The sequence below is a fragment of the Parasteatoda tepidariorum genome, chromosome 5 (genome assembly GCF_043381705.1).
Source record: "Parasteatoda tepidariorum isolate YZ-2023 chromosome 5, CAS_Ptep_4.0, whole genome shotgun sequence".
Taxonomy (NCBI): Eukaryota; Metazoa; Arthropoda; class Arachnida; order Araneae; family Theridiidae; genus Parasteatoda; species Parasteatoda tepidariorum.
The window spans coordinates 13,963,381-13,978,291 of record NC_092208.1 but is presented as its reverse complement, the minus strand read 5'-3'; the positions used below and the strand labels follow the sequence as shown (position 1 = coordinate 13,978,291).

General features: G+C 31.2%; 1 protein-coding gene across 1 annotated transcript; it reads right to left on the bottom strand.

Annotated features, from left to right (window-relative positions):
- Nucleotides 1–723: 723 nt before the first annotated feature.
- Nucleotides 724–10,625, bottom strand: LOC110283028 (BTB/POZ domain-containing protein 6). The gene is made up of 3 exons (XM_043050369.2): nucleotides 10,415–10,625; nucleotides 4,031–4,319; nucleotides 724–1,568 (listed from the first exon to the last, which is right to left on the bottom strand). Exons 1-3 carry the CDS (start codon nucleotides 10,449–10,451, stop codon nucleotides 959–961), a joined length of 936 nt encoding a protein of 311 aa, XP_042906303.1. The 5' UTR covers nucleotides 10,452–10,625; the 3' UTR covers nucleotides 724–958.
- Nucleotides 10,626–14,911: the final 4,286 nt, after the last annotated feature.

Sequence of the window (14,911 nt, the reverse complement as noted above, 5' to 3'; positions counted from 1 at the left end):
CGAAGTCGAGCACTTTACGGTAGCACAGTTTAACGAGGATCAATACCGCACACCCTCTGCCCCTACGCAGACTGATCCAAGTGGTCACCCACCCGCACACTGACCGCAGCCAGTGATGCTTGACTTCGGTGATCTGCTGGGAACCGTGTCTTAACGAACAGTCCACTGCGGGACCGCAATCGATGAAGGTTTTAAAACGTGTGACACATATTTTCTCCGAGACATTTACATTTGCAGCGGTGATTGTGAGCCAAACTCAATCCTGAAAACGTCTCGAGTAAAATCATTAACGACGCATTTCAAAAAAGTAATGTGCTTATAAATTTAAATCATTGATATTTTCAAAACATGAAATTCTAAATAAATTATGTACAGCATAATTTCAATGAATAATTATGTATAAGTTTACTTTTATCTCTAATCATATTTATTATTCTACCAGAAAAAAAAATTTCCAAATGAAAGAGATGCCAAGTAATAATTCTAGTTCCAATATTTTTTATATAAAATATACAAGAATTTTGATACATAAATGTAATCGATGATTTCTTGAAACTTCTGGACCTTGGATTTCCGAAAACTTTCGGATCGAGGTTAGCGAAAAATCCGGAGCACAATCATCTCTGCATTTGCTGCAATACTTATTTTTTATTTCAGGATTTTATTTTTTTATTTTGGCAAAGGAACAATTTAGAAATAAATTCAATTCAAGCCAGAAAGTAATTCAGCATCTAACATAAAACTTTATTTCAAATCTTAATTTTATGTTTACAATTTGAATGGCATTTTTTCTTGAGAGAAAATAAAAAAGTTATTTAACATCTCCTTCCAAAAAGTAGTAACTCTCACTTTTTACAAGATATATTAAAAAGGAATTTCAACTAGAAAAATGTAACGGAGAGTAAGTAATAAGAATTAAAACACTAGTCATAACGAACAAAAAATTCTGTTAACAGTATTAATTTTCCGAATCAACGAAAGAACGATTAAATTCTTTGCCAAACCACAGAGGAAGAGGCCAGGATTTAAGGCAAACGATATTCATGAAAATGGCAAAACCTTCTTTTTCATCAAAGAAGTCTTTGTGCTTAGTTACCAGCAATCCGAACTCTTTGGGTTTGAGGGATAGGAAGTTCAGGCGAGGTAAGAAGGGATTCATGATCTCCCTAAGGGTAATATCTTCATGTTTGGTTGATTCCTGAGTACCCCACTCAAACATCCAAGTGATCAACTCATTTTCAGATTTCAAAGAGAGAGCCGACATTTCGAGAATGGTGTTGATCATGGATCGGTTGATACTGCGCAGGTCACGTGACTGTATGATTTCTTGGGTGTGAGTCTGGACGACTTTGTAGCAACGATGTTTCAAGCATTCCGAGCCTATGAATGAAGCTGCGTCTAGCAATTCGAAGACGTTGTCTTTGGTGGGCAAGGCACAGCTGAAGAATTCGCAGCACAACACCTGAAGGCCTTTAATTCTGTACTCTTTTGCTCCTTTGTACAACTTCAAGAGGAAGTTGATGTCATCGCGATATTTCTGCAGTTCTGTCTCGATGCCATAACAGTACCTGGAACAGTATATAATTCCAGAAATATTACTTAAGATTTATAAAAGATTTTGTTTGATATTATTATTTATTTTAATTTTTAAAAGAAAACCAGTTGGAGAGGTCTCTTTCCTCCAGACACGACATCTATGATAAGAGAGGACCTAGACAAGAATGGATTACGTTCCAGCTATGCTTATGAAGATTTTTATTTAATTTTAAAAAATAAACTAGTGTGGGATACTTAATTTGAGGGGATTTAACTATCGACCCTTCATCTAACAAAAAGAACCTCGAATTAGAATCGAGCTGAAGCGTTTTATAAACTAGTGAATTGGTATTTAATATTTATAGTGGTAGTTATACGCCCCATTACTCTCCTTCCAGGATTTTATTTGTGATAGAATTCGATGAACGAATACCATTTTTTTTAAAATTTTATTAACCATTGGCAAAATGGGTCTTGGTTTGGATTTGATGGAGTCCACATATCGATCAACTGTGATCAAGAGTAATAGTGAACAGTGCGCATGCGTCGTCATTGCATGCGTTGCTATGGCGACCGCTGCTGTTTGACGTCTTATTTTCATTATCAGACAATTTTAATGTATTTACGTAGTAATAATTTAAAGTATTTTTATATTCTTTTTATTATTAACGTGTATAATTACTGTCTTGGCGGTGATTTTAATATAAATATGAATACTGAAGAAGGANAGACAGTGCGCATGCGTCGTCATTGCATGCGTTGCTATGGCGACCGCTGCTGTTTTTCGTTTCATTTTCATTATCAGACAATTTTAATGTATTTACGTAGTAATAATTTAAAGTATTTTTATATTCTTTTTATTATTAACGTATAATTACTGTCTTGACGGTGATTTTAATATAAATATGAATGTGCTGAAGAAGGAAAAGTATTTTGTGACGTCTTGAAACACGTAGGGCAGGATACGAAAATCAATCCGTTGACAAACATCAATGGAGACAGTTTTTGCAACCTATGATTTGAAATGTTGTCGCGTTTAAGCAATGGTAAAATATTCTGCAGATTTTGAATTCTTTTTGAATTTTGTCCGGATTAAAATAGGTCAACTTTGAACTGTAGCATTATCTGTTGTAATCTGCAAACATTACAATAAATGGAGGCATTATTAGCCATTTTAATTTTGAAGTATGAATGAAAATTGTTCATGGACAAAATTTATCGAAGCAACTCACTTGATATTATGCATACTTAAGGCAATAAAGCCTTGGTGAGACCAAATCGTGACGCATCAGGCAGGTCTGATATTAGGGGGAGCCATTAGGGGGAGCCTCTTTGGTTTTATTAAAATTTTTTAATTCTCCTTCTAGATCTTTGTCTAACCATAACTTTGTCGTATCAATCAAGGCACGGGATAAATAGATACGGCTGTAGTTTTACATAAAAATTAACCAATTATATGCGTATAGTAGATTTGAATTTTGCAGCAAAAAAAGAAAAAAAGAAGAAAAAACGGGAAAAAAACTAAAAAAATATATAGTTTACTTGAGGAAGCAGCTTAAGATCATGAAACTTTAATTTATATTTATTCATTGAAAATACAGGGTATCTGCTACATTTTAGATTTTCCAATTCATGACTTTCCCTGACAAATTCCAAAATTTTTCATGACTTAACAAAGTTATTTTGTCCGACAAAAACACAACAATAAATTTAAAAAAGCCTTATAAAAACATTAATTGAAATGATAGGTATAATCAAACTCTGCATCTTCATATTTATAGATTTTAAATTTAAAAAACAGAGTAAAGAAAGAGTTGAAGCAATAAAATAGCTGAAAAAAAATAAAAGCAAATAATTTTTTTTTCTGCAGAATTATATTCTAAAGATACTTTTCTTGTTCATCGGAAAGGAAGAAATACTCCTGATTTTTTCTGTTCTCATTTCGGAATAAAAAAAAAATTCGCCAACGACTGGTTTGCTTCAGCTAGAATTTTAAATTGATAAAATAAAAAAATTAAATAATAACAAAAATTCAGAAATCACAAAAGTTTAAAAGATAATTCGCTCAAGAAATGTTTTATCTTTCATGTTTTGAAAGAACACCATAATTTTTAAAGAACATGATAAAAACATTTTATATTTTAATAAAATATGACTGTGAGTGGGGATTTTATTTTAAATTCAGATATTCGGAACACTATGAAATTGTGGGGTCCATTTTAAAAATTAGATTTTTCGGTGACCTAAATCCATGACTTTCCATGATTTTTTTAAAAAAATAGTTAAAATCATGACATTTCAAGACAAATTTTGTTCAATACTTTTGTTCAATATTCATGACTTTCCATGATTTCTCACGACTTTCCAGGTGTGCAGATACCCTGAATATAGAGTCCCTTGTGAAGTTTAAGTTGATTAATTGCAACAACAGCCTTAATTATCATAGCTTATGGCGATAATAGTTTAATTAAAATAATATTAAATCAAATCTTACTTGATCATGACTTCGAAAGCCGAAGGTGGCATTTTGGTAATCTCAACATTTTCAGTGATGGATTCCTTTTTGAAAAATATGCCTGCGAACACTGGACTCCAGATGGACAGTACAAGTTTGTGGCAGGGAAAGCAAACATATCCATCACCGCATCGAACCTGGAATGTAACGTCAGTGTGCAAGCGATTCTCGAGATAGTACTGCAGTACTTCATCAGCTGTACCACTAAATGGAACATTCACGCTCTGTATCGAAGAGCAGTCATCTTCTATAACATCTATAAAGCTGCCTAGAAATAATAAGAGGGGACATTACGATCAGACGGCGATCAAAAATAACTTAAAGTATAAAACCTTCATCTTTATAACACAAATCTGTATACAAACCTATCAACAAATCTTATTCTTGCAACATTTTGTAAACTGAAACTTATTTCGTTAAGATCTTGTGATTTTTTTGGTAATTAAATTAACGGACCTTCCAACAGAATTCTGTTCTAGCATACAGAGCTAAAGGAGTCTATATCGCGGTAGAAACCCTCCATGGCGAATTCTTTTTCACCTACGTAAGAATTTGAAGTTTATAGAAAAGTGAGATCAAGTAAATTTAAAGTGAATCACAAAGTTTCAAATGATTAAAAAATATTTCAAAATTTTAGAAGGCAAACAAATTATCGCAGGATTATTAAGGATTGAACAGTGTGGAAGTAATCCTCCTTTAGTTTGTTTGCATTTCGATATTTAGGAAACGTTTTTCGGCATTTGAAACGTCATGATTTACTCTAACTTAGCCTAAACTCACTTTTTCCTTAACTTTAAAATACCACTGGAGGTGAAATAGCATTTGCCATAAAAAGTTTCTTCCGCCAAATAGCGACCTCTTAAGAATAGTGCCGGAATTTTCCGGACTTCCTTACAGCACAAGAATGTCCGGAGGGAGGGAACATTTCGTTCACTATAACCGGGAGTTCACTATAAACCTGTTCACAATAGCAGAGTTTGACTGTACATAATTTTTCGCTTGCTTTATCTTGGAACCAAAGGTCTGTGCAAAACCTCATAAGAAAAAAAAATGATAATTCAAGGAATAGAACAAAGGTGTGCTGTGGCCACCAATAGCAGAAATTTTTTTTTGTCACATTTACAGCGCTGTATTTCGGCCTAATGTGGCCATTTTGAAAACCTATCAACAAATATCTTAAAAGCAGATTTTTTTTAAACAGTTTAATCGTAGTACTTGGATGAGTATTACGATTTTGTCTAAAATGCATCTTAATTATTTCTTGCAGCTTTCTAGTTAGCACAATTAGAACAACAAGTTTATGAAGTCATTAGTTGAAGAACAAACGAGGGGGTGTAAGAACAATCTAAAACTACACATAATTTCATGAATCTGAATTAGACTTTTGGGTCATTTTAGCTACGGATTTGTATTATTTTGTATTTGTGAAAATATGAACTAGATTTATTGGAGGTTTTTTAGAAAATAAACTTACGTGAAAATCGATTATCTAAATTTTTAAATAATTTTCTAATTACTTTTCAGATAAGAGTTGTTTTTTTATTAAGCGCTGCTGAAAATTTGCGATAACATCAATAACGCTTAAATACGTAAAATAGTTTAGCTTTGTGTGAAATAATAATTACTGTAAAGTGGTTATTTTTATTTTTAGGTTTTTAAATTAAAAATTTGGTGACGTCATCACGGCATTGAATTTGCATACGCTTATCTGACATAATTGATGAATGGTAAATAATTATCAAATGATCAGTAATAAATTTTTAAACTCGTTTCTGATTAAATAATTGAAAAACCCGAATCAACCCTTAAAATAATGTTGCTTCGGTTAATGAAACAAATTATCATTATTAATTGATGGTAGTAAGTTCTTTTAATTTAAGAGAAAAAACAATAAGTAATTTATTTCATGATTAATGTGTACTCAAATCCTTTCTAAAAAAATTGAAATGACTGATTGAGAGAAATTTTTTTCTCTTTTTTTTAAAATAGAGCTGGATTTGAAACCCAACCTATCACTGACTCGCAAGCCTTATTTAAGGTGCCAAGTTAAAAAAAAAACATTACTTTATGTTACATAGGGACATGCGCTCTAATATAATATTTTTTAACTTTTTGCCCACCAAAAATAACGCTGTTTCCGAAAATGTCCAGTTACATACATCTAAATCTACACAAATGTATGAATATATTAAAATATATAAATAATTAAAAATATCATTATTGAAGTAGAAATTAGGATTTTGAGAAATAAGAAAAATATTTTACCTTTAATTCTTACTTTATTGTTTTTCTTTATTTGAGCGCTCTTATCACGAAAGAAGTCTTAAAAAGACTCCATAAATTCAAAGATGTAGTGTAACTATTATATTGGTTTTAGTGATATTATTTTGATATAATTTGCGATTTCTTGTTTTTATTATCGTCTTTGAACAGCCGACCCAATTTCGGGTTTACGACTACTAATGTTCAACTCCGTAGCCTTTTAATTTTGAACCCGATACAGAAGACAACGGAACTCCTGGCTCAAGTATTGGGAGAAATTTGCCTTCGCGGAGGTCTTTATGAAGGAACTAATCCACATTTGCGTTACGTGGAGAGAAAAACCACGAAAACCTCCCATGATTAGCCTGACGACTAGAGGGGTTCTAACCCATGATCCGTCTACCACTGAGGATGTTTTATGTCAGCACTGAGGTCAGTGCAAGCTGGGTGCGGAATTCGAATCGACCAGCCATCGTTAGGATTCGAACCCGATTCACTTCAGTGGGAGGCAAGCTCTCTATCCCCATAGCCACTACGGCTCCTTTTTTCGGAATTAACAGTTTTATAATTGCATGAAATTTAAATTTTAACATAGTATTAATTAATAAACAGAGTTGTTAATTGAAAGAAAACAACATAATTTTAATGTAATAAAATAGGAAAGGATTCTGTGGAATCTGCAACTTCTACTCATTTGAAGTTTAAAATTTATATTATATTGAAGTTTTACAAAAAGAAATAATAGTATAGATTAAGGGTTCCCAAAATGTGCTCCGCGGAACACAAGGGTTCCATAGGATATCTAGGTCTTCTTTTAACCAGTTATGATATTTGAAACCCGTTATATTTCTAATAATGCAGTAGTATTCAATCGAAAGCAGTACAGATTTCTAAGAATCCGAGGAACACAAGGGTTCCATAGGAGGATCACAGGGGTTCTGATATCTAGGTCTTCTTTTAACCAGTTATGATATTTGAAACCCGTTATATTTCTAATAATGCAGTAGTATTCAATCGAAAGCTGTATAGATTTCTAAGAATGCAGTAATATTCAATGTATAATGAATGAATAATAATTAAAAAAAAATCCACTTTAAAAAATTGCATTGGTATCTCGTATCGAGCCTTTCGATTTAAAATAAAATAACAAAATTCAACAATAATTTTCTCATAAAAATTCTTGACGTTTATTTTATTCCTTATTAATTTTCTGCTTATGAATACACCAAATTCCAACTTCGAATTAAACTAAATGCCATTCCAGACTGGCGAATTCTACAGTCTGACATGAAACCTAATTTTATGTCAAGTGTTAATAAACGTTACATCTAGTGTGACACTAAATTTTCACACTAAATATTTACAAAATTATAATTTTTACATCATAGTTTATCGTTGATTAATTTGCTCACAATTCTTTTTGGATTTTTATCCATTAAGTGTAGGGTTCCATGGCCGAAAAAAAAAATTAGAAACAGCTGGTATGGTTGATTAGTAAAATTTTTAAAGATCTCTTTCTATTATCAAAATTATTTCTTCAAAATACTTTTTGAGCTATAGAGCTTAAAGAAGAATTTTAGTTAGATAATAGTGGTCAATATCAAAGCATATATATGTAATAAAAGGGTGGTTTTTCTTCAAAGGCATTTTCTTGTAATATCAGAAAAGAAGTTATGTTGAAATATATGGTATGAAATGTAATGTATTATGTTGAAATTTAATTTATTTAAGAAATTTAATTAATTAATAAATTTTTTTCTTTGTCTATAACAACAAAATAACTCAAAAAAACAATAATTAATTTTTTAAATCATTTTGGTAATCTTCAGGGGTAAGAGGATATATGTTAACGTCGATGACCAAAATTAAGAGAATGTCGACTTTCACCGGTGAATGTCAACAATCACATAGTCGCTTTGGTGAAATGTTCGAAATATTTGCTATATCCGATTCGATATTAAATTATTCCTTGATGTTATTATATTTAATTGATATTTTAATATCTGCTGAGGAAAAATTAGGAGAAACATCAGTGCTCGGCGTACCGGGCAAACGTATACATGGCAGTGGCACTTGACCTTAATAAAACATTGATGTAAGGCATACCGGGCACTTAACTAGACTTACTTTTTATTTTATTTTATAACCGTCGTTGAACAGCCGACCCAATTTTATGGGTTTACGGCTACTCATGTTCAACTCCGTAACCTTCTCATTTTGAACCCAATCCAGAAGACAAGGGAACTCCCTAAATCAAGTATTGGGAGAAATTTGCCTTTCGAGGAGAACTTTTTGTTGGAGATAACCCGCATTTCTGTTACATGGAGAGGAAGACCACGAGAACCTCTCCCGGTTAGCCTGACGGCAAGGGGACTCTAACCCATGCTCCGTCTACCACTGAGGATATTTCACGTCAGCTTTGTGGTTGGTACAAGCCGGACGCGCAATTCGTATCGACTGGGAATCGAACCCGGTCAACTAGATTTACCATATATTTCGGACATTTACCGGACTATGTGATTGGCAACAAACACCAATTTCGGTCATTGACAGTAACATATATACATATCGCTCATGGGCTGCAATAGTGCAACAACTCAGAAAGCACGCGTTTTGGACTAAGAACATGTGTAAATATGAAAATACACATTCTTTCAGTAGCAATACTAGCACAACTTATAATTCAACTTGATGGTAATCTTCGTTTAAGCAAACTAAAGCGTTTCTTATAAAAAATCTTTCTCTTCTTATACTTTCTTGCTTAGCAATGAAAACTTTAAACCCACTTATCTGAAAACTTGATTTTTTGAGTTGTGTCGCTATTGCAGCCCATGAGCGATATAATGTATCAGAAAATTTTAAATAATGTTGATTATATAAGGATTTGACATTAAGCACTGTGATATTTTAAACATTAATAATAATGTAGTATACAAATACATTAATTTAACAGATTTTGATTTGCTTAAAAATAATAGGTTTTAAACAGAGTTAGGTGCAGGTTTCGAATATGATGCTTTTATTTGTGGCTTAAACCGTTAAAAACTGACTCATGTCAAAATCTTGCACACACTGGTTTATACATGAACATAAACAATCGAATTTACTTAATGACTATTAGTCTAGTTTCATTTTGTTAAGCTATGAACACAATAAAGCAGTGATTCTCAACCACTGTGCCGTGGCACTTTTGTGTGCCGCTAAATTCTTAAAATGTGCCGCCAAATGTTAGAAAAGATGCAATAAAAATTATAATGCTTTTTTAATTACGAGTAAAGTTTAAATTAAAGAAAAGTGCACATACATATATAATATTATATTATGTATATATATTATATTATGTATATATATTATATTATGCATATATATTATATNAGCACAACTCATAATTCAACTTGAAGGTAATCTTCGTTTAAGCAAATTAAAGCATTTCTTATGAAATTTTGTTTAGCAATGAAAACTTTAAACCCACTTATCTCAAAACTTGGATTTTTTGCGTTGTGCCGATATTGCAGCCCATGAGCGATATAATGTATCAGAAAATTAATAAGTTGAATGTATCAAAATTTTTTAAATAATGTTAATTATATAAGAATAGTAACATCTGACATTAAGCACTGTGATATTTTAAACATTAATAATATATGTAGTATACAAATACATTAATTTAACAGATTTTGATTTGCTTAAAAATAATAGGTTTTAAACAGAGTTATGTGAAGGTTTTGGATATGATGCTTTTACTTGTGGCTAAAACCGTTAAAAACTGACTCATGTCAAAATCTTGCACACACTGGTTTATACATGAACATAAACAATCGAATTTACTTAATGACTATTAGTCTAGTTTCATTTTGTTAAGCTATGAACACAATAAGGGATATCAGCTAACGCAATATTAATAAATGTATAAACACATTATAAATTGTATCGAGTAGTGGCTAAACACATTGATTATTTTACAAAAAGGTATTTTATCTTTCAGATAATTCGTTTTCAAATAACGCTATCTGAAATAGAAGGGCGATTTTCGATAAAAGCACGAATGGCTGTATAAACATTAATATAAATATGCAAGATATTAAAAATCATAATACATACCGGAAATTTTTTCATCATTGTCAATTGGTGCTTCCATGTTTTATATTTAAATTATTAATTTTACTTTAGAACATTGACACCCTGTTACCAGCTGAAAGTGTTTCTGATATCACAATTAGACATGTGACGCCATCTGGCAGTTCGCCAACTTTTCTGATAATTCAGTTTCACTTTCACTTGCTTACATCACGTGGAACAAATAGAAATATCAAATCTAATTGAAAATAAAAATCAGTTACTATCTCTAAAAGTTAAAATTATTTTTACTAGCTTTATACTGTATATTAATTTATTCTCAAAAATTAATTTTCAGTCAAAAGAATTTCTATTTATTAATTGAAAGCGAACATAAGACTTTATAAAATATTGCGATTTCTAAAATAGCCGATTTTCTAATTATTTGTTTTGAAAATCGTTTTTGCTTTCCTTTGAAATAGTTTTTAATCGATTTTGGCATTTATATTATTACCTTACAGATATATAATTTTGCGTGCAGTGTCTTACACGATTAAACTGTGAGTAATGTAAATTGTGAAAATTTAATGAAGTGTTTTCTCTTAGAATATTTGATTTTTACACTTAAAGATTGATCATATAGACAGTTTATTTTTCTCCAAAAATGTAAAATATTATTCTAGGAATGCAACTCATTATAGAATAAATAAATAAACAAATCCTTTATTTTTAAGTTACAAAAGAATTTTTGAATTAATTAAAAAGCATAGTTCGACCATAAATGAGCTCGTTCTTATTTTAAAAAAACTAATTTTTTATGATGACAACTGTCCCCCCCCTCTTTTAATAAGTTTTCTATCTAAACTGAAAAACTAAACTCAGTGGTGCGACAGCCCATGGAGGGCCAAAGCCTACTGCGCCCATCTCAGTTTTCTTGACCTTGGGCTCTGGGGTGCAGGAGCAGATGTTCCGGTTAGGTGGTCAGCCGAACGCGAAATCCCCAGTGTTTAGCTCCCAAGCATGCTTGATAACTACTCATTTATCGACCCACTGAAGGGATGAAAGGTTGAGTCAACCTTGCCCGGTCCGAGGATCAAACCCAGGACCTGTTGCACGGGAACTTCTCAATCACTTAAATGAAATTTCATTTATATTCTTTCGACGATTTCTTAGGCTTATACCCCTTAATAGATTAAACTTGCATTAAATAAATACGGTCTTAACGCCCTACATGTAGTTCTCCCACACGTTATTTGTTATCTTTCACTTTCGTGTCAAAGTTCGTTTATAACACCGTTTAAACACTAGATACGTAAAATAAAAAAAATTTGTTTCGTGCTCTTAGCCGCTTCTAGCTCTCTTAACCTTCTCTCTATTTAACCATTCTACCTGATATTATTTGTGCATTAAATTAGTATGTACTAAATCAGTAATTATGTCATCTAAAAGTAATATAACATGAAAACTTTATTTTACGACCCACCCTGACGTTTATATTGAGTAAAATAACCTTAATCGAAAAAAAAAGGTTCTAAATTATTTAATTTGAAACAGATAAATCCCGTGTAAAAACAGGTGAATATGAAAGAGCTCTGTTCACTAGTTTTCTTCGACTTTCGTTTTAGACATAGGTAAGCAATTGATTTTTATTTTATTTTTTTGGTATCAGTTTCAAGCTGATATTGATACAGTGTCGTTAACGACCACTACTAAACACTAATTCGCCATTATATAGTACATGTTAAACTGGTTCTATCTAGAGTAGTGGTTACCAACTGACGGACCGCATCCTGTCGCGTAGCTTTTTTTTGTGACCCGCGAACTAAACTATATTAATTGTCATTTTATTTAGTAAAATTTTCGTAAAAACTCAATATGTGTTTAGGATACTTTTCTTTCGTTAAAAAAAAAACTAATTTTTTCGTCTCTGTGAAATTTATTCGTTAGAAAAAAAAACTAATTTTTTCGTCTCTGTGAAATTTAACATACCAACGGTGCGAAAATATTTATTTCTCAGATTTCGCATCCAAGAAAATATTTATTCAAATGCGAAAATAATCGTGTATGTTGCTCGGTTTTATTTCGTTTTTTTGTATTTTGAGAATATAATTTAGCGCGTGCGAATCAGAATTTTTCTCGATGAAATTCTCCGATTTAACGTTTTGAAACCACTCATTTTGAACGAAATTATTTACATTTGTAAATTTTGTGACCAGAATTTTTTAATATGCAATTAAATATTTTTAAAAATCTACGTCTTATTTTAATTTGTAATTCAATACTTTTGTTTTGTACAACTTGATAAAAAATCTGACAGTAATATTTAATGTTCCTTCAAGCATAAAAGAGTCCTATATAAAATTTTGATAAAGTTTGCGGCCCGCCATTTGACTTTTGTTTTTAATTGCGGCCTCCCGGCCTCATGTAAGTTGGAAACTCCTGATTTAGAGGCACTACGTGATAGATGAAGGTTGACATAGTCCATAATTATAGCCCCTCAGAACTCCGGCTTGATGTGAGCTCGCCAATATCGATGGATGTTCCATATTGAGCAGTTGATTTTGCTCACAAAATAGAGCTCAAAAATCCGGTGAAGATAATACAATTCTCCCGGCCATTAACAAAAAAAGAATTAACTATAGAAATAACTAAAAGAAAGAAAAAAAAAAGAAAATATAATTAGCGAGAAAAATAAATAAATAAATAGCATTAATCAACTATTAGTAATCGTTCATCTGATTCGATAGCTTATAAAATTCTGAAGGGAGAGTAATGTGGCGTAGCTACCACTACAAATATTAAATACCAATTCCCTAGTATATAACACATTACTTAACTCTAACTAGACGTTTCTTTTGATAGAAGAAGGTTGACATAGTATATTAACATGCTCTTTCCACAGTGCAACCAAGTATCAGTTACAAAAATCTGAAATCGTTCTTTTCGTGTATTCATTTAAAATACTTACTGTTACTCTTAAGTACTAAGTATAAAATATCAGATACCCTGATACAAATAATACCCTTCAACATTTGAGATTTGTGCGCGATATTATTTTGAGTGGTTGAGTATTAAAGAAGAAATTTTGAAGGCTAATAAAATTTTTATGAAAATTTTATTGGAACTTATGACCATTATTATATGTTAACTTTCCTAGTTCTTCCACATTTTTGTTATTCACGTTCTTCTGCTGATCAGACTCAAGTTGCTACGCTTCGAACATGCCAGCGCTGTTTAAATTTCAACTAAGTGTTATAAACTTTAACAATCAAAAATATAAAAATGATTTAGTTCGAAACTGTTTTTGGTACTTCGAACTATTTTATATAAATTTTTTTTTCTGTTTGAAACTAATTTGATGAGATCCAAAATAATCTGGAGAATTGCTTAAATTAAAAAAATTAGAACGTTATTTCATGGAGATTTTTAGGATAAATTAGAAAGCATAGCAAGATGGCGATAATCTGGTAAATGCATGTTGCTTAAAAAAATGTGCAATTTTATCGAGTTTTTTTTTGTTGAAAGAAAATGAATACATAGGTATAGTGAATATATAGGTATAGTGTACTTGAAATAAAATAGGAAGAACAGTTGCTAACGTAAGCAAATGCCGCGTTTCAACAACCAATCAGGATCGAGATACCCAGACTACGTCACCTGCAGGTATCCCATTGAATAAATAACGTAAGTGCGTCACAGTAGATTTCGAAAAAAGGCTTGACAACTAATTTCTTTTTCTTGCTAATGCTAACAACGCTAAAATAGATTCTTAGAAAACTGATAAAAAATTGATTAGTGAAAAACTTTGTTTTACTATGTAATATTTATCATACAAAAAAATATTTAAATTTTTTGTAGTCTATGCTGATTTTTCCATTGCACGTGCTATACGCAGTCTTTTGAAGAAATGTCTTTTCAAATTAAGTCAGTTTTAAACCAGCGTAGTAACCATGATGGAAACTTTTGGTTGCATTAACATCACAACCGTTGCCTGGAAACGGTAAAGATTTTAATGAAAATCCCTTCGAAGAGAAGAGGTTTTGACAAAAAGTTCTCCTAAATACCATCAATTGCCTCGCTGTGAGCCAAGATATATTGTTCATATACAATGTTTTTTCCATTTTCATGTAGAATAAATCAATTTTTAAAGCGTTTAATTTTATTTATAAACATGTTTTAAATAATTTCTTAATTAAAAATAATTATGTTTTGAACTTAGAAAAATGTTTTGAATCTTGAAATCTTTTAAGGTTTTGAAATCGCTTTGACAGAGGTGTTTTAAAATATCTTATTAGTAGAGAGTAAAACCTTTCTTCATAAGATGACTTATTTTGATATAAAAAGTATATTTTGTCAGTTTTTAATGCACTTTTTAAATAAAAAAATTTAGTATTTTTTTTGACGTGAAATTATATAAAATTGAGGCATACGTCCCTTTCCTTTTCCCATCCTTTGCGTCAAAACTTGTAACTTTTACTTGTAAAAATTGTAGAAGATCTAAAAGAAATGTCATGTTGTTTGCGCTGAATAAAAGTTAAGAAA

Coding starts and splice junctions, on each gene's coding strand:
- LOC110283028 (XM_043050369.2), bottom strand. CDS start 10,451: ATGGAAGCACCAATTGACAATGATGAAAAAATTTCCG. Junction 4,320..10,414: donor CAATGATGAAAAAATTTCCG/GTATGTATTATG, acceptor TATTATTTCTAG/GCAGCTTTATAGATGTTATA. Junction 1,569..4,030: donor GCTTTCGAAGTCATGATCAA/GTAAGATTTGAT, acceptor ATACTGTTCCAG/GTACTGTTATGGCATCGAGA.